This window comes from Ambystoma mexicanum, chromosome 14 (assembly GCF_040938575.1).
Source record: "Ambystoma mexicanum isolate Mex_15411 chromosome 14, UKY_AmexF1_1, whole genome shotgun sequence".
In the NCBI taxonomy this organism is placed as follows: domain Eukaryota; kingdom Metazoa; phylum Chordata; class Amphibia; order Caudata; family Ambystomatidae; genus Ambystoma; species Ambystoma mexicanum.
In genome coordinates this window covers 539,112,248-539,133,100 of record NC_090940.1, presented here as the reverse complement: position 1 = coordinate 539,133,100, position 20,853 = coordinate 539,112,248, and the positions used below count along the sequence as shown (strand labels likewise).

The following is a 20,853-nucleotide window of genomic DNA, read 5'->3' as shown; positions in this document are numbered from 1 at the left end:
TTCCGACTCACAGGCTGTGCTGAACTCGTTGGTGTTTCTTCTGCTGCTGGAGTCAAGGACGGTTCCACAATGGCAACTGCTTCTCCCCCCCTGGCTATCAGTGCGGGAGGGTCCCAAGTACCGCTGACATCCGTCACACCACTCGCAAGCTGCAATTCCCAGTCTTACGTTCCCTTTCTCTGAGGCTTCACGGGTCTGGTTTGAAAAGGGCAAGGGCAATTCCCTCCTTTCTGGTCCCTCCGCCTTTCTCCTCCATTTGAACTGCCGTCCTGGAATAGCTGCTTCCTCATGCCTTCTGCCTTGCTCAAACTGTGGTCTCGTCCTCCGTCTTTTATCCCTGTGGGGAAGGGAAAGGGTAGTCGGGTATGTGTCGTTATTGGCAATTGCCTGACTCTGCCTGACCCTTGAGTTGGGACATGTCAGGTGTAAACAGCCCTGGTGCTAGTCCATTGTCGCTCATGGTGTGAGAAAGTGTTTGTGTAGGAATTGGGGGGGTGGGTGCGTGCGCTAGAGTTCCTAAAGATCTTACTGGGCAGGATGTAGAAAAGGTATCATAAGGAGGGGGATACCGCGTCTCATCATTCGGTGTTCCACTTCCACTCCCTGAAGACCTCTCCAGGTGACAGGTGATCCTCCCGCACTGGCCCACCCCTGGGAACTGAATCCAATTGCGATGGCCGTGTCCTGGCCACCTGGATGACAGATGTCCAGGCACTAGCGAGTGAGACACCCTCAGGTTTCTCACTACTGGTTCTTTTGCCAATTCCAGGTCCTCATGCACTCTGACCCGATGAAGGCTTACTTTAAGGAGCTATTGAAAGAAATGTATCCTAAGCCTCTCGAGCCGCAGCCTGCTCATCCTACTTCTCAGCAGGTTTCGGTAGTGCCTCCTCCTCCTCTTGCAGTGGGTCCCCCCTCCTACAATGCCACCACTGCCTCCACTTTCACCAGTGCTTAGGGTGCCAGTTGCGCAAACAAATATGCCCAGTGTCTGAAGTGTCACGTGCTGCGGATCAGTTTTCTATTCCCGCTACAACTGATGAGAACCAAGCAGACCAGGATAGCGAAGACCCGCCCAACTCTGTCAGAGCTTTTCATGACCGGGTCTTGGATATGATGGCGTTGCTGGATATTCCAATACCTGAGCCTCCGGCTCCACAAGTAGGAGTACTTTCAGGAGCGTTAACTCTTACGACATAAGGGCGCACAGGCCTCTTCCTTTAAAAGGATGTGCTTGCTAAAACCTGCAAGGTTTTGGAGAAACCTCATTCCGGGCAGCATCTAAATAGGAACATTGACGCTTGCTACAAACTACACTTGTCAGAGAACATACCCTTGACTGCATGTCCACTCCCTTCATCAACGGAGTGGCAGCAGCTGTGCTCCAGACTAAGCCATCCACAACATCCTCCAACGCTGACTCGAAGGTCCTTTCCAAGGAGGACAAAATTCTTGACGCCAGGAGGAAAAAAGATTTTTCCAATTTAGGTCTTCAGCTGCAGCAAGAGAATACCGGAGTCATCCTTGCAGCAGTGAATCTCAGGGCACTTATTAAAGGGCATATGACAACATTGACAATTAATTAAAAAACTATGAACAAATAACACTTTGGATTCCTCATTTTATTTGTTTTCAACAAATCAGCGTGCTGAGGGTGTAACGAGACAGGTTTTAGTCTTTTGAAAAAGACCATCTATTGAATACAGTATATAGTCTGATCAGCCTCAGACAAAAGAAAACCAACTTGCTGCCCAGCAAACCACTATTTACTAAAATAACTGGTCAAACTCAGAACAATAAGGTTCACCAAGGAGTTGCATTAAGGCTGAAAGAAGGGACCACTTGGACCTGAACTAACACAGCAGTGAATCTCAAGCTGTGGAAGGAGCTTTCCAAATCTCAGGAATGTATCCTACAGGACAGGCTGGAAGGCTTTAAAGAGGGCCTGTCTGATGCCAGAGTTCTGGCTCAGGACCTGCTGGAGGACGCAGTCCATCATGTAGATACTTCTGCTCTGTGCCTTATGGTTGGGGTAGACCTCTCTCGCCAAGCGTAGCTGTACATGACAAAGTTCTCGAAAGAGGATCAGGACAAAGTACCCAAGCTTCCCTTCGGAGGTAATGAGCTGTTCCAGTCCTCCACTGATGAGGAACTCAATAAAACAAAGGCAAGCACGCAAACGGCTAAATCTTTGTCGGTCCTTATAAACCCCCAGCTAAAGCGGCCTACAAGCAGAGGTCGGGGACCCAGACAAGGTCCTTCTCAGGCTTTAGAGGGTTTTCAGCAGCGTTGATCATGCCAGGCAGAAGTTTCCTCTGGTGCACTTCAACGCAAGCAGCAAAAGCAAAGTGGCTGGTTGTTCTCTTGGTCATCAGACTCCTCTTCAGGACGCTTATATGCACATTCTGATCTGGGGCCCACATCAGAAATATCTTCGGTTTTCCGTGGGAACGGAACACTTCTGATATCAAGTGTTGCCGTTTGGTCTCAGCTCGACACTGCATGTCTTCACGAAGATGATGCTGGTTATCGCAGCGTTCCTCAGACAGCAACAAGTTAATTTCTGTCCATAGTTGGACGATTGGCTTCTGCAGAGTCCTTGTCCACGGGCTGCAACAGCCAATCTTCAGTCACTCATCCTGCTCCTCTTCCAATTAGGGCTGTCAGTGAACTGGCAGAAATAGTCTGTGACGATTGCTCAAGACCTGATTTTTCTAGGTTTCTGTTGGGATATGGTCGTTGCCAGAGTTTTCCTAACTGAGGACAGAATAGCGGATTTATCGACCACATGCCTTCTTTTCCTGAACTCCTCCCACATGTCGGCCTGGTAGTTCCAGAAATTCCTGGGCCTGATGGCTTCATGTGTTCTAGCCCTACCTCTTGCAAGACTGAAAATGAGGACATGGACTCCAAAATGATTCCGATACCATCCTCCATGACAGCAGATCTTCAATGATGGTCAACCTCCAACAACCTTTCAGTGGGAACCTCCTTCCAGGAGCCCCTGCCACAAGTTATGGTTACAACAGACTCCTCCCTCATAGGGCAGGGAGCGAAGTTGGGTCGCCTGCGGTGTCTCTTATCAACTACCTAGAACTCTTGGCAGTCTTTCTGGCATTGAAAGCTTTCCAGCCTTCTATCATCAACTGAGTGTTGCGAATTTGCACTGACAATTCTGTAGCTATGTTCTACATCAACAAACAGTGGGGCACAAGTGCCCCTCCTCTGGTGGATCCAGTTATTCAGATCTGGAATTGGCCATTCCCGCACAATGTCTGGCTACAGGCCATGCGCATTTTGGGTCAGATCAATGTTGCTGCAGATTCCTTGAGTTGCCAATCTATGGCGAATTACGAGGGGGAAATGAACGACGATTGTTCTTGTCGAGCTTTTCCAGCAATGAAGTTCTCCAATGGTAGACCTTTTTGCGACTTCAACCAACAGGAAACTACCACTCTATGCCTCCAGGGAAGGTCTTGGAGCATCTTCCCTGCGGGATGCCGTCAAGATTCCTTGAGACAACATGAAGGCTTATGCCTTCCCTCCTTTCCCGTTGATTCATCGGTTGCTCTGGAAGCTCAGGAGTGCCTCCAACTGCACTCTCCTCTTCATAGCTCCTTGGTGGCCAGACAGGTTCTGTTTTTCAGAACTGCATCACCTATAAATATGCGACCTGATCAGGTTGCTGCAGATTCTCAACCTCCTTCATCAGAGCAATCACCAGGTGTGGCACTCCTCCATGCAATCCTTCATCTTAGCTGTCTGGTACCTGAGTTCAAGATCGTAGCGCAGTTTAATTTTTCCGAGGATAATATGCGCATAATCCAGGCGGCACGTAAACCTTCTACGAGGGCGCAGTACAAAGGTAAATGGCTTCGTTTGTGTCATTGGTGTCTAGCAAAACAGCTTGATCATAGACAGGCTTCTATTGACTGTGTCTTGTCTTTTATATCAGACTTTGCTGCCTCTGGCATCCATGTCTTATTGTGCAGTAGCGTCTATCAGCCATTGCAGCTTATCTGTCTACAGACATTTGCTCTTTTTCACTGGCAAACCCAGTAATTAAGAGGCATTTCGCAGGTCTTATTAATCTTTTTCTGCCTGTCCGGTCTCCTCACCCAAAATGGGATCTGAACGTGGTCCTTACCACTTTGTGTCACAAGCCATTTGAACCAATGGCCACTATTAAGTTTTTTTTCTTGGAGAGTGGCCTTCTTGATTGCAGTAACATCTGCGAGAAGAATAAGTGAGCTTCAAGCTCTCTATTGAACACCCGTTCTTGACTTTAAACAAGGATAAGGTTGTGCTTCGCACTCATCCTTTTTTCCCTGCAAAAATGTTCTCAGAGTTCCAGATAAATCAATCAATATCCTTACCGTTTTTTTTTTCAAACCCTGTCTCGGATGCAGAAAAGGTTCTACATAACCTAGATGTCAGACGAGCTCTGAAGCTTTACCTTGACAGAACAAGCACACTTAGAAGCTCCTCACATCTCTTAGTTACTTTCAGGGACCCAAAAGGGAAACGAGCTTCAAAAGCGTCCATCTCTCGCTGGGTTGCTTCATGTATTTCAGAAGCTTATACAATTAAAGGCCTTCAGCCCCCAAGGGGCGTTCATGCACATTGGGTCAGAGGCAAAGTGGCTGCTGTTTCCTTCCAGAAATATGTCCCTGGGGAGTCCATAGCCAGGGCTGCTACCTGGGCTTCTCCAGCTTTTGTAGACATTGTCTTTACCTAAGCTCCAGGGCTGATGTCCAGTTTGGTCAGGCAGTTCTTAAGAACCTGTTCCAGCAAGGGAAATTTCCATCCTCCTGTTTCTTGGTCAGTGCTTGGGAATCTCCCAAAGTATGGAGGAAAAGGGATGGGACGTAGAAGTGTAACAAAGTTACTCACCGTAGTGACTATCTTACCTCCATAGTCCCCTTTCCTCCATACGCCCGCCCGTCCGCTGTCCCCTCTAAAAAGTTTCCTTTGTTTTGCTAATGGTCCCTCGACTTTGGAGATTGAAAAGGACTGAAGGGCGATGCAGAGCTCAGGAAGGTGGGGCTACAGTCACGTGCGGTGGTACAGCATAATAATAAAAGAAGGAAAAAGAAGGTATTTTTGATTCTTCAAAAGTGCTCTGGTCCCGTCCCGATGGAGGGAATGTCCCAAAAGTATGGAGGAAAGGGGACTATGGATTTAGGAGTAAGGTAGTCAATACGGTGAGTAACTTTGTTATTATTCTCCACAGCAGTACACTTCTCTAAAATATGCAACATGTGATATATTAAACCAGTGAATACTTTCAAACTATTCAAATGTATTCCTGAATTGGTGTGTTCACATTTCCTATACTTTGTAATATGTCAGCAGCCGGCATGACATCTATGTAGCATTGCAGTATATAGCTTTTCCAGTTGACATCACAGTTTGCCACAGCAATGTACGCATTTCCGATTTTTGTTACATTTCTAATACATGTGCATAGTTTAAAGGCAAGTTGAGGCAACACAATGCTAAAAGGGGGAGTTCAGCAACTTAGTTAAATTCGTATTGTTATTTGGGGCAAGAATAAAGTTTTTGTTTGTAGTAATGCTTTGGTTTCTGAAAGATTGTCAGGAATCACAATCAGAAATGTGGGAACATTTGTGCATCTACAAGCCCATGAGTATAATTTCTGTCATAACTCTTTCAGGCCTCATGACATTGGCAGATTCCGGCCTGTGATTTTTGCGTGCATTAATGACATAATGACCTATATTTAGTCTGGGTAAAACCATGTAGTATCTGAAATACTGCCTGTTTTTACTGTCACCACCGAACTTTCACATTTCAATGGTGGTCAGTTTAATAACACTAATAAATGACACATGTCAATGTGTATTGTATTTGTTCTCTCGTGCAGATACATTCAATTTCCTTAACACAGGTGGCTAAAATGTATTTTCTTGATGGCCACTGTTAGTCCTTAAAATTTTACATTCTTGGGACTTAAGTCCTGAACGACTGCAAGCAGAATAAGAATGTCTCTTCTGTGACCCCCGCCCTGACTACAGCTCATTTGTGATTATCTGATGGCCACTGTATAATGACTTCTCATTTCATTTGTCAAGAGCCTGGAAATAACCATGGAAGAGTAATCCGTGAATGGGCCCGACTCATTTCATTATTGTGTGTATCGTAGCTCTTCCATCTCACATGTTCATTGGTTCTGCTCCCGGTGTAGATGAAGGAAATATTAAACATTCATAAAATCTTTCATGAAATTTAGGTCTGTTCAGTTATTCATAGTAAGTTCATTCTTAACAAATGGTTAGGCAAGGCATTTGGTTTCTACATACATTGGAGGAACACTGCAGAAAAGCATATGCTTGGGTTGTGGTGATTGTGTTGTTGAGTGCTGCCCCAACCATTTCCCAACATATTGATCAGTAAGTGTATAATTTCCATAATTAACCAACATAATGTTAACAAGATCGTGGAAGTGCTTTGTCTTATGAATGTATGCACGTAATCAAGAGCTGTCAAAAGTGCTTCCTTTGATAAGTGGCATGTTGTCAAACCTTGTTTGTGCCGCACTGAGGATGCCCCGACAGTGCAGGAGTTAGAGTTTTGGGAGATGGAGAGTGATTCAATTCTAGATAGATAATCAAGAAATCATTCCGCTTTCTGAGGAGAAAATTTGGCACTATGTAAATTCTAAGGTACAGGAATGGACGTCAATCATTAGATGAGGTGCCAGAGATAAGACACACATTTTCCAAGTACTGTCTCTGGTAAGAGTGTTTGCAGCATGATAGTCTTTACCCATCATTAACAAACAGGAATATACCTTAGTATACTATATATTCTACAGTTTAATCATACCCATCTCATTAAGGCATTAATAGAAGAAAACTGTCAGTGAGACAGTTTGGGTCTTCTGACAATATTGCACTGTTGGAAGTGATATATGAAAGTCTTTACCTCACTGTCCGACATACATGGACATTACTGTGATTTGTACCTCAGGTTTACACAGTCTGTACAAAATGACAATTCACAGAGCCTACCTTTTTAAAAAAAATATAAGTATGCATACAGGATTCTACTCAAACTATGATATTTAAAATGTAATGTGATTGCAAAATACAGAATATTCAGGATTTACATAGGATCTGGAGTAAACAAAACCTGTGCATCATGTAAAACTCTCGATGTTTTTGCTATGATATTACAGTAGTGTTTATATTAGCAAAGCCCTGGCGAAAATATGTGTTTCTCGATTCTTTTTCAATCTGTCAGTCATGCCAGACAATGTTCCATTCAGACAAAAGCCATTATGTTGAGCCACAAACCACACCAGGTAGGATATATGTAGAGTTTATTGTACAGTTGTCCATGTAAGTTGCATGGTAAAATACCCCCCAACACCTCCAGCTGCTCAGCATCAACTGACAAAGCTTGAGTATCAACAACCTACAAAAATGCACGTTCCAGAATGCACTTCACAGGACTTGTTCTAGAATCAGCCTGCATAGCCCATCTTGGTAAACGCCCTCTGGTAAACCACACTTGTCATTGATATAACACACCCTCCTCCCTTATATGAAAAAAAAAACTGAACATATTCTTTATTCATAAACTGAACACAAAACAGTGATAGTGGGGGAAAGAATGCAGATATATACTAAACATGTACATACTTCAAAACATAATAATACAAACCTATCTCTTTATCTTCGCAACTCTAGACATACTCCAAATTTGACCACTTTCCAGCCCCACAGCATTTCTGAAAACTCGCACAACCCTAACAGGCTCGCTAAAAGTAGGCTCTCCTTTCTTTGAAATAACAGCTCTTCTTATGCGAACCCAATCTCCAACTTCAACAGCAGTTCTCTTTCTTGGATGCTTTTCTTTGATTTTCTTTACCCACTTGTGCTTGCGGTCAACCATCCTCCTCACATCATCCACCACCACATCCGTCTCCCTTGCTCTGCCTAACCATGCTGGCGACACCAGAGTGCTCGCTCTTCGTCCTCTCATGAGTTCAAATGGGCTTACCCCAGTTTCAAGACCAGGAGCCATTCGCAATGCATACAATCTTTCCGTCACCGCCACTCTCTTGTCCTGGCCGCACACATTCGCTCCTCGAATAGCTTCCATGATACAACGATTAACTCTTTCAACCATGCCATTTCCTTGGGGATAATACAAAGGGTTCTTTTTGTGGCCGATCCCACACTTAACAAGATAATCTTGGAACAGCTTCCCCATAAACTGCGGACCATTGTCCGTGAGAATGCTCCTAGGCAGGCCTTCCCTCTCAAAAACACATTCCAAAAATTCTACAATAGATTGACATGTCACCTCTCTCCTGATCTTGAACTCAGTCCACCTCAAGAAGGCATCAACCAAGACAAGGATAAACCTGCCACGACCCACTCCCATGTCAACCAGACCTAAAACATCCATTGCCAAATTCTGCCACACTCCCTCAGGTGTATTCGACCTACCCATTGGCTGGGATACCGCCATTAAATTCTTTCCCGATTTGACGCAATCAGTACATGCACCAACCACTCTTTCAATCTCACGATCAATTCCTGGCCACCAGTAATCTGCTTTTAAAACTTCTTTGGTCTTGCATACGCCTATGTGACCTTGATGGGCGGATTTTATCAACCTTTCTCTTAAACTTCCTGGAACCACCAATTTATCCCATCGAAACAACAAACCCTCCTTTACCGAGAGTTCAACCCTCACCTCCCATAATGATCTCTCCTCACCACACAGTAATCTTTTCTTAGGCCACCCATCTTTCACAAAGTTCACAATACGTTTCCACATTTCATCGGATTCTAGTACTCAAATCCATTCTTGCTTTTGTATAATACCTTCCACAGTGACGAAAACCTTGTCAGTTTCATTGCACATTTTGCTTCCGCCCTCATTTTCACCATTTTCCACCTTCACCCTAGAAGCATGATCCGCCTGTACATTCTCCTTACCAGCTACCACCTCGATATTGAATTTGTGGCACTGTAATCTTGTCACCCAACATGCAACTCTCCTAGAAACTTTGTCAAGGCATTTACTCTCAAAAATAGACTTAAGTGGCTTGTGATCCGTTCTTAACGTGAAATCCTGACCCCACACAACATTTTTCAGTTTCTCTATACCCCAGTGGCACGCTAAGGCTTCTTTTTCCAGAACAGAATAATTAAGTTCTGCTCCTTTCAACATGCGTGAGGCATGCATTACCACCAACTCTGTGCCATAAATATCGGGTTGCAACATCACTACTCCTATACCTGTGTCACTGGCATCAACCGATACAATAGTTTTCTTCCTAGTGTCAAACATCGCCAAAGGTTTTGTCATATCTATCTTCCTTTTAATCTCCTCAAACTCCCTCTCACACTCCCTGTTCCAATCAAAATCCACCCCCTTTCTTAACAATGCCCCTAAACTCGTCACACAGTCGGCATAATTCTCAACAAAGCGATGGTAAAATTCAATAGTACCAAGAAACGAGCTCAATTCCGCTTTATTCTTCGGTGGTTGGGTATTTATGATGGAATCTACTAAATCCCTTCTTGGTTTTAGACCTTGTTGAGATATCTCGTGTCCCAGATATTCAACAGTCTGAGTCATAAAAACATACTTTTCTCCCCTCAAAGTTATACCTCTTGCCTTAAAAATTCCTAGGAGCATGTCAAGCCTCCCCTGCAATTCTTCCTCATCCTTTCCATATTCCATTGAAATCCTTTAACAACTTGTCCATGACCTTTTGAAACCCAGAGGATGCAGATATTAATCCAAAAAGCATGCGCCAAAACTGGTACATAACTTCATAAGTAATGAATGCAGTCAGTTTGCGAGATTCTTCATCCAAACTGATCTGATGATAAGCACTTGCCATGTCAAGTTTAGCAAAGAATTTTGCATTCCCAATCCTACTCAACATTTCTCCCATGTTGGGAAGTGGGTGGCGATCAGCCACAACACACTGTTTGATTTCTCTTAAGTCGATACACACTCTCAAATCCCCATTGCCTTTCTTCACAACTACCACCGGAGAAATCCACTCCACTGCCTTCGCAGGTTCAATGAAGCCCTCTTTTTCCAGTTTCACTAGTTCCTCACCTACAGCCCTCTGCATCGATAACGGTAACGGTCTGAGCTTCGCAGCCACTCTACTTCCCTCTTTTACAACAATTGTATGTACCATCCCTTTGAGGCATCCTACGTTTTTATTAAAAACCTCAGGATATTTCGCAATTATCTCCTGACTTAGAATTGTTCCTACTCGGCCCTGGGGTATTCACCACATTGAGTACTTGCTCCTTACTATTGGGATCCAATTTAATAGCTAACACCCTCTGTTCCCTCCATCCAAGCAACGTTTCTCCTTTTCTAGTAACATACATTTTTCCATATGTCACTCTACCTTTAAATTTGAATTCAGCAACGCAACATCACAGAATATCTATTTTGTCTCCATTATACCCACCGGGCATCTTGTCAGAAGGCAACAAATGTTTCAAAGACCCACCTATTACATTCTCAAATACCATCCTAGACATCAACGTGATTTTTGAGCAAGATTCTGCTAACATTTTAACACGACACCCATTCACTTCTATCCAAGCAGAGGGATGTTCACATTCATCAGAACCTGTGCATCGAACCATGTGTACAGTAACAATTTCATTCTCAGACATATCACCTTCCTCAGATGACATACCTTCGTACTCTTCTATTAGCCAGGTCCCTTTTCCACCCCAATCCGATAATTCTTGCAACAATTTTCAAAATGGCCCATTTTCTGCAGATACTACAATTCACTCGCCTTCCAGGACATATGGGAGATGTGGACAAATGGCGTGCACTACCACAACGAAAGCACAACCTATCTTCTCTTTTCGTACTAATTTGAGTGGCCTCCTTCTGGATGCGTCTATTACCTTGCTCATTACCACCAACAATTTTGAATATTCTCATGACGTTTGGTTTGTCTGACTTTCTGTTTCTTTCTTTCTTTAGGAATATTACTTCTCTTATCCCCCACCTTTAAAACCTCAGGAGGTTGAGACGATTTACTCTTTTTCAGTGACAATTTCGCTACACACTGCAATGTATGCTCTATTCTTTTTGCAATGCTTATAACCTCCTCTAAATTGGGATCATCTTTTAACCAAATTTCCTCGCAAATTTTATCATTAGAACAATGGAGCATAAACTGATCCCTTATATGTTCATCTAGTCCACCCCCAAATTTACAATGCAAAGACCAATGCCTTAGAGCTGTAATGTAATCCTCAACAGATTCACCATCGTGCTGGAACCGCATGCCAAAATGATACCGTTCCAGAACAGTACTTGTTTTGGATTCAAAATGTTTATCTAATTTAGCTAAATCATCATCAAAATCATTAGATCCCCCTTCCAACTCTAATTCAGGAATGTCTGGGAGAGTGTCATATATCCTTTGACCGTCATAACCAAGAAAATGCATCAACATTGCCACTTTGCGTTCTACTGACATTCCATTCCCACAGGTAGCCTTAACATAATGAAGAAAACCCTTTTTCCAGGGAGCCCACTTGATTCTAGGTGGACCCGGTGTGGGCATGAAGACTTGTGGACCAGGAACACCAGAAAGTGCCATAATTACTCTTCACTCCAACGGGCAAACCCGCTGGATGAATAAAGTTATTGCTGCCTTGCTTGCAGTCCTCCCAAGTCAGTTTAGTCAAGCAACAGTCACTGCTGGCTTAAGCGTTGGCTTATGAGTTCTTCCACAACAAATACAGTGCCAAATGAGTATTGGAGAGTCACAGCCTGAGTTACAATACTGAAAGTATGCCAACAGAAGAGAAAGTAGAAAAATAATAAGGAAATTCACTCCTCTAAAGTGCCTTGCAGTGTCACCTTAGGAGCTCCTTCAATGAGCAACCTCACCTGTGCTCCCAGATATGAGCAAACGGAAAGCAGGAAGTGTCTCAGTGTTCCACAATGAAGGATAATGCTCCGCATTCACACCCCCTTCCCAGCTGGGACCTGGGCGGGTGAACAAAACACTAGATTGTCCTGCTTTGAACCAAGAGCGCTTCCTGGCTCCCGATCTGATCACGTTCACGTGATCTGCCCGTGCGTGCCTGCGTGGAGACAGCGTATTGTCCCGATCGCCGCTCTCGCCCACTCATACGCGATCGCACTTCCTTGTTGTAGCTCCCGGCCTCCCGCACGTGACTAGGGCACACACGTGGAAGCGGAGGCGAAGCTTTTCCAGTCTGATCGCGACCAGCGATCGTGGCTTCATAGGGAGCGGCAGTTCGCACCAAGCTCCTCGGTCGCAGCCGGATAGCGATTGTGGCCCCAAAGCAAGGCGTGCACACGGGGCACCGGGGCTGGCAAGGCTTCTCTTCAAAGGGAAGTAAAATCCTCCTTCCTCTTTCCTCCAAGAGGCACACAGCTGACTCCCTCGGAGCGCAGCGGGAGACGTACTACAGCCGGAGGGAACGTGGTACTTCAAAGCAGACCGCTGGTGGCGACGCACCTTGCACACAGCAAGCCCAAATTAGGAATATTTCCTCAAAAATGGGTGGTCATCCAGCACCAGCCACATTGGGTGTCCTGCAGTCACCTTCACAATCCAGGAGAAGAAAAGCGGCAGCCTCCTTCTGAGCACGGTGTTGGGGGTCTGTGGATTGCAGTCCGGGCGCCAGTCCTGCATCAGCATCCCATCCTCGTCGCCATTGTTGAGCCACAGACCACACCAGGTAGGATATATGTAGAGTTTATTGTACAGTTGTTCACGTAAGTTACATGGTAAAAGACCCCCAACACCTCCAGCTGCTCAGCATCAACTGACAAAGCTTGAGTATCAACAACCTACAAAGATGCACATTCCAGAATGTATCCACTTCACAGGGCTTGTTCTAGAATCAGCCTGCATAGCCCATTTGGTAAACACCCTCTGGTAAAACACACTTGTCATTGATATAACACATTTGGTTTCTTGAAGTTCAGAACACTAGATGCATTTTGGTTTGGGGAGTTCACCTCTTAAGGTTCAGTGGGAAGACTTCTAACCATAAATTGTATGCAACAATAATGAATTTAATTTAAAGAAATTAACATTACTTGTAGATAAATGTGGCACTCTACATAATTGAGAGTTTTGGACATTTTGCTCCATATCCACACACATTTCTCTCCAATTTAAATGTACTTAAACATTTTATACTAAGACTCGCACCTTTTTTCAAAAAGAAAATAAATCTACTTTAGCTTGGGAGGCTCTAATAAACTTCGCCCACTTTTTAAATTGATTATCATTAAGCACGAGTTTGAAAAAGGTTGGCATTTAAAAGCTGAAATTGTTGATTAAAATATCATACAATTACGTTGGCATCAATGTCACTTTATGGCATACAAAAAGCCTTACCTTTAACTAGAAAGTAACATTTTAGGAGAATAAAAGGCTGTGCGCTATATTTTCTACAAAGTTATAGAAGGAATGTTTAATATTCTGCAGATTTTCCCTTAGTTATGAGAATAGTTGTGTTCTTCGATAAAGACATTGTGAAGTTTGTGCTTTCCAAAATTTTAAATGCACAGGCCGTGGAGTGGCCATCATTTTCAAACATTGTGATACTTTTATTTAATTTGAAACGCATAACCTTTACTTCTGAATGAATTAATAAAACATGATACACTAACAGCTGTGTGACTATTACATCAAATAACTCACACCTGGCCACCATAATGACATTGGGAAAGAATATTCAAATATGAGACTTAAGTGTTTAGATGGATATTCCAGAAAACCAGCAATCAAACATACGTCTAAATCTTCGAACTACATACAGCTTCAAGCTACTTAACCAAGCGCACGAACACAAAACCATACAAGGTGTTCCCAAAAGAAGTTGGGTTGGAACAAATGAGGTCTGCACTCTATTGATCAGACCAGTTTTTGTTCATCTGAAAGACTGATCCTGTTTCTTCACGAACAGCAGAAATAATATATAATATGGGAAACTGAGTATAACAATCCTAGAAGTATTTAAAAACGTTCATAATCAGAAACGAGCCTGAAATAATCACATAAATACCTGCTGTTATGTGAGTGCAAACTTCAAATCACCCCTGGGTCCAGCATTGAACGCAGTAGCTCCTTTGAAGCCATCTGGGCCATGTCTAGAGAGGTGTGGGTGCTAGATAGAAAGTTGATGGGAGGAGAGGTGTCTAGCACCTTAACCTCTGTGCAGAATCATTTGAAACGAAGAAAGGAAGATAAGAGATGAGAAGGGGAAAGGAAAAGAAGGGAAGAAGACAGGATGAAGCTATTGGAGGCCCATAGCATTGTGAAGGTTTAAGGAGGCCTCAAGTTGCAGTAACTGAGGTACAGGAACAGAAAGTCCAGGAGACCATGGAAGAGTTTCAAGTCTCCAGGCACCCCATAAGCCAGAACGTAGCAATTCAGTGCTTGCAGGGACTGTGTCAGAATCTTACAAAGTAATGCTTCACACAGACTTTGGAAATGTGAATGCCCAGCCCAGAACACAACCCAAAGGGAGGAGGTGCCTTAGAAAATCAACATCCAGTCCAAGGCAGACAGAGAAAGGCCTCAACCAAGACAAGTTGTTTTTTCTATTTTAGGTTCAGCAATTTGCAATGCTCTAATCCCTGATTCGTAAACACTCACCTTTCGGTGAACACTGGATACATGGTAGACAGACCGATGAGTCTGTAGGCAACAAGCATGCAGCTGTATACATCCTCATTGATCTGCCTTCCAACAGATGTCATGAGAACAAGGGTCAATTGACCACTCCATTCACCCTTTATAAGCATGTTTTCACACTCCTTGCTCTCTATACACAGCTGTTCAGTATTTCCCCATCACTAACTATCAGAAATGCAGTGTGTGGCAGAAACAGAAATACAGAAGCGGAATGGGATGAATGCAAAGAAAGAGCCAAGATCGAGAGAGCGTTTGATCCAGAGATGAATAGACAGAAAAAGTGACTGGCATGCGGTGAAAAAAAAAACCTGGAGTTTTGGAGAGCTACAATATTAAAGAGATAGCGTCCGAGAATGGGATGTGAGAGGATGGCATGAATAGATGAGCTTTGGCGAGGGGGGCAGATTACGCTTAAGCGCTTCTATGCAGGGACTCCCCATCACCCAAAAAAAATGGGTCAAGGTGTGACAGCACACTGCACAGTAGAATTGTACACAGCAGATAAACGTTGTTGCCTTGCAGTGTTATGGTGGCATGAAGCTTGCCTCATCAGTGTAGCACCGTAAAATTGTGCCCTTGCTTCCTAGCAGCCGGCATAGATGTTTCAAGACAAAATGAGGCCTAAAGAATTTAGACAACTTCATTTCATTTTCTAAGGGACAGCCACTGACCATAAATCAAAATCGCCCATTACTACATGCACCCGGACCCTCTCAGTGGTATGAATGAACATAATATCTGCACTGTGCCAGCTGCCTGCATATCTTGCTGATCTTTGGGTTTCGTTCAACATGAATATTTATGGGGAGATGTTCTAACGTGCAATTCCTTGCAGAACACAATAGTCTCATTTAAACTCCATTTGGGTATGGGAACAAATATTTCATATTCCATCTCATTTGGCAGCATCATTAAAATCAGTGACTGCATTCTTCGTTTTGTTTCCACTTTCATCTAACCTTTAATACCCGTGTTCCTAACCACGCTAACTTGCATGCCTTGATATTTTCCCATTGTGTTCTTTTCATTTTCTCTTCTGTTCTTTTAGTTTCCACCCTTCAGATAAAAGTGTCTTCCTCCCCTTCCCACTGCCAGTCTCCTCCTCCTGACTACTGTAACTACAGCGCTTCTACATCTGCTGGGGCTGCTGCCCCTCCGCCATCTTATGCAAAAGTTATCTCTGCCGCTTCTACTGTCCCTGAACCGTCTCATACTAAGGCCTCTTTCAAGTCCAGTAGCAGAACCAGCACATCCCCAGAGGCGCATCATAGACATTCGGCGCCAAAGCCTTCAACATCCTGGCCTTCTGCCTTCTCGCCAACACCGCCAAGCCATGGGACTGTATCCCGGAGCATCAAGCAAATCTCCCTATCCCCACCACCTGCTTCCCATTCTTCATCTACTGCTCATCAGTCTGTCAGACATTCTTCGATTTCATACTGTCCGCCATCTTCCTCTCCCTCGACGTTGGCATCATCTGGCCAGAAGGGGGGTTTGCTGCCGCCACCACTTATTCCAGTGGTCCTTCCAGTGATTCCTGTCCAGAATGGCAGAATGAAACGATCTGCAGATGTAGTGGTCCAAGAATCCTCACCAAACATACCTCCGTCAGGCCTGCATGATCAAGCCGATGAACCTCCAACAGCACAAATTCCCATGCACTCCTGCAGGCCCCCAGGCCACAGTGTGGACCGCTCTTTCCTGTCCTACATAGAAAATGTCCCCATCTCTCAACTACCACTCATTGCCAGCCCTGATGGCGCACTCATCCAGGGTTCCATGCAACATTTCCAGCCTTTCCCTCACCCTCCACACCCATCTTACCAATCCATGCAACACTTTGTGTCATACCCTCCCCCTTATGCTGCTGTCTCAGAGGTGAATTTGTCAAAGAGGACCCCTCCTTACATGACATCATCCACCATTTCCCAATTAAGTAAGTACTTGTTTTTCAATGTTGTGCCATCTGAAATAAATGTACTTTTGAATTGAATATTTAAGCAGATATTTGTTATAATGACCTCAATAGGTATGATTTGACTTAGACCTACATTCTTTTCTTCTGTCACACCAAAAGACTATACAAATCTGAAATGCATTATGCTCGGCATTGGGGGAAGATCTTATAAAGGTTGAAATGGCACACATGTATGATTTGTGGGCTGGAACACCAACATGACTTCAACCTACATTGCAGAGAAAATGTGGTGGGGACGAAGGGTTGAAAGCAAATTATACAGAATATTTAAAGGAGAGCCAATATATTTACATTAAAGCAAAGAATGACCTCTTTGTTTCGTTTTACTGCTTTCATGATCACTATCATCTTCCTTCTTCTATCAAATAAGGAGCCTGCAAGATAAGCAGACCTGGCAGGAGAGGATTTAAGTTTCTTGGGAACTGAATCGCCTCCCCCTCTTCTGCTCTGCTGATCCCCCTCCCACTCCTGCCAACTCTGCTCTGCTTATCATGCAGGCTCTCTTTTTACTGCTTCCATTGTCTTGCTTATTTGGAGCAACTGAGTTGTACAAGTGTGTAACCATAAATAATATGTATTACACAAGAAATGCCTAAATCTGTAAAAGTATTGTGTAATCAAACTGTTGACACGTATTCTTATTGGCAAAAAGATGTGCTAAAATATATTCCTTGCAACTTTGACGATTACCACTTTTGCACCCATCCTGTTGGGCCATTGGGATCAGTGGAAGAAGCATGATTGAAAACTTGCCCATTTCTGCTCACTCCTGATCCATCGCGGCACACTGCAGAGACAGAATGAGGAGTCGAAACAACATTCAGTCAAAGTAATGGGAGCACAGGATCTGCCTGGGTATTTGTGCCTTTTGCCACACACATGCAGTACATTCAGTGTGATCTATCAAGCAAGTACATGCACAACAGAGATCTGCAATGGCTCGGACCACAGCTAAGGCAGCTCATCCATAATGGGCAACAGGGTGCCGACAGGCCACTTATTATGGATGGGCCAAGCCAGCCCACTGAAAACAAAGGCTTGCTTTAAACTGTAAAGGGAAACGTGGTTCCCCATTGAAAGTTATAGTGCCGGAGCATGCATGTCCAATGGGCCATGCAATGCTGGGGTTATTTTGTTTTCCCACCCTTGCATGGCTCTTTGGAGGTGTGGGTTGGGATACTGTGGTCCTGAAAGTTCTCCTGTACACTTTAACGCATATTCTGATGGCATGGGGCACTAAACTGGGAGCTCTCCTGCTCCTACGAGCACGTGCAAAAACAAGTAAGCTCTCCCTGCTCCCTGGTTCCTGCTGCACACGAGCCGAAAGGTCTTTCGTGGCAGGCTGCATGAGGCTGAATAGAGTCCAGTTGGGGGTTGCAAGTAAGAAAAAGAAAAATTAATCTATGTATGTGAGGGTTTGTGTTTGTATGAATGAGAGATTGTATAGTGTAAGGATGTGCATGTGAATGAGCTGCTAGTGTATTTTAGGTGTGGTGAGTGAATTAGTGAGTGTATGCTGTGTATGGGTTCACGTGTGAATGAGCAAGTGTATATTGCCTAGGTGTGTGGGTGAATGAGTGTGTATTGGTGTGCTTGTGAATGATATGTCGATATGTGTATGCTTGCATTTGTGCCAGGCCTGGTTGCCGCAGATTTGGGGTGGGAATGCTCATTTGGCAGGTAGATGGGATACACATTCTTACTGTAACATGGCATTTTTTAGTGGGCATCAAGGGTAAAGCAAACATGATCAGTGTTATGTGGCTAGAAATGCCTACATTGGTGCAGCCAGTCTGGCTATATTTTCGTAATGTGACGGGTTTTTTTTTTACTGACAGGCAGAATATTGTCTTCAGCTTACACCATTTAAATAAAATATAATATCAATAAACCCCATCTACAAAATTATAGAAAGCACAATACAAACATACAGTACATATGTGAGAATAAAAACATAATAAAAAAGTGACTCGCCAGTGTTGGATAAAACCAAAACATTTCCTAACACTTGAATTAAATTGTCTCTCCAATCTTTTAAAAGAAGCTTCTCCAGCATGGGGTCTGGCATGGATTCACATGCTCATGAATATTCCCCGTCGTCAGGCTGGGAATCCTCGGTAAAGAAAAAATCTGTATCAGTTTAGTTTCTGATCTGTCTTTCTTAGTAGTAACCAATCACTGGTCTCTGGGTCATACTGCTCCCAGCCAATGACTTTCCTCTCCCTAAGCCCCGCCCCTGGCAGCCATCCTCAGATTTTTACCGCACGTTCAAATGTTGGGAATCCTCGTGCTATAGCTCTCGAGCTTTTACTGCGTTTTGCGCTTTTTCAAAGAGATTTATCTCATTTTTCGGTGAAATCCAGCCTCAAGCTCCACTGTTTCTACTTCCGATCAACGGGGACCCGTTTCGGAATTCTCTACGCCCCTCAAGGGTGAAGTTTTCATCGAGTTACACTTCTTGGAGGATTCCAGAAGTTTCTGAGGCCTACCTCGCGGACATGACCCAGGAAAAGGGAAGCTCGACACCCGGATCCAAGCTGTTCAGGAACTGACCTGGATGCAAGTTGCAGAATGTGTTCAAGGAGGTTGAGCATTCGAGATGCCGCTACTGCCTCCACGAAGACAAAACGCACTTGGAGGACTGTGCGTTTTGCATGAACATGTCAGACCGGACTATAAGGGATCGTCGGACCCATCTCACAAACTGGCTGGAAGGCAAGAGCCCGTCAGGTGAGAAGAAGAAGAAGAAGAAGAAGTTAGAGCAGTCTTCTAAGTCCTGTGAGGGGTGCCCCGGCAACGGGGGCCCAACTGAAAGCACTGCAAGTCCGCGGGCACCTGGAGCGCCGAACGGTCAGGCTCCTCGGCTGCCAGGCAGGGCGCATCCTCACCGGCGCCATCAACCACGAGCCAACGTTCTGGCTCGGGGAAGAGGAAATCCGAGAACCCGGCTAAGCTTCTGGAGAGGCCCCGGTCGATCTCGAAGGAACCAGCTGAGGGGGAACGAGGCGGTGACCCTCCCCCCAAGGTGAAGGCCGCAAGCACGCACAAGGTTGTGAAGGCCTTGATTCACCCGGCTAAGGCCTCTATCGAGGAAGTCGGTACGGCCTGGCACAGCCTGTGGAGGCTACCCCAGTGGAGGTGACCTCGGGGCCCAGAGTTTCCCTGCCACCACGGAGGGAATCCTCCTTTCAGCCCATCGAGAAGACCCGGGTGGAAAAAGTGGGGGGGCGGTGGCCATTATGGACACGGACACAGCCTCTGGGGAGGAGCTGGTTGAAGTCTTGGAGGGCCTCGACAAGAACGTTGAGGAGGCCCAGTCCCACAGGAGGGATCCCGACGAGGAGGAGGACGAGAGCGAGGGTGGCGCCGACGAGGTTCCAGTGGAGAATCCATCGCGCCCGTCGCATCCTGAGCCTCAGGACAACTCGGCGGCCATTCTGATGGCAACCCAATCCTATAAGGATGAGATTGCCTCTACCCCTGACGGATGACCCAGAACCCGTCGGGAAGCCCTCCAAACAAGAGGAGGATTCATCCAACCCCGCCTTTTCGGCCCTCTCAGCCTTTGTCCCTGTCCCCTGTCCCTGGGGATGACACGGGAACAGATACCGCCACGACGGGGACGGATGACGACGGTAGTGACGACGGGACGGATCTCCCATCACCGATTCCTCGGGCCTCCCCACCCGACGAAATTGGCTCCTTCCACGCCTTGATTGCCAGGGCATCCGAGCTTTTCCAGCTCTGCCCCAAAGAGCAGACGAAGGAAGGCTTCCTGTACCAACGGCGCAAGGCCAAGAAGAAGACGGTCATCGCGGTGCTGCTGCTAGATGACATCTGGGACGAGGGACTTGCGCTTCTGAAGAACCCGTCCACGACGCCTGCCAAGAGGGACCGGTACGAGAAGAAGTACCAGGTCCCCGACGCCGCCCCCTTGTGCCTGAGGACACAGCCGACCGCGGATTCGGTAATCTCGGCAGCGGCCAAGAAGAAAGCGGGGGGGGGGGACATCGGCTTCATCTTCAACTTCCCCACCGGATGGCGAGGGAAAGAAACTGGATGCCATGGGACGACGAGTCATCTCGTCGACGACGATCAAGGTGGCCAACGCCCTAGCGATTGTGGCCCGCTACAACAGGGAATTGTGGTACAA

The 20,853-nt window shown here is 45.3% G+C and overlaps 1 protein-coding gene across 22 annotated transcripts in view; it reads left to right on the top strand.

Annotated features, from left to right (window-relative positions):
- EVL (Enah/Vasp-like) overlaps positions 1-20,853 on the top strand; it is a 965,108-nt gene that overhangs the window by 766,412 nt on the left and 177,843 nt on the right. For 10 of the 22 annotated variants that reach the window (XM_069637797.1, XM_069637795.1, XM_069637799.1 and 7 more), the window contains one exon: positions 15,771-16,658. The exons of the other annotated variants lie outside the window; for them this stretch is intronic. In XM_069637797.1, the coding sequence (XP_069493898.1) occupies positions 15,771-16,658 (888 nt within the window). The remainder of the gene's footprint in view (positions 1-15,770; positions 16,659-20,853) is intronic. 22 annotated transcript variants of the gene reach the window in all.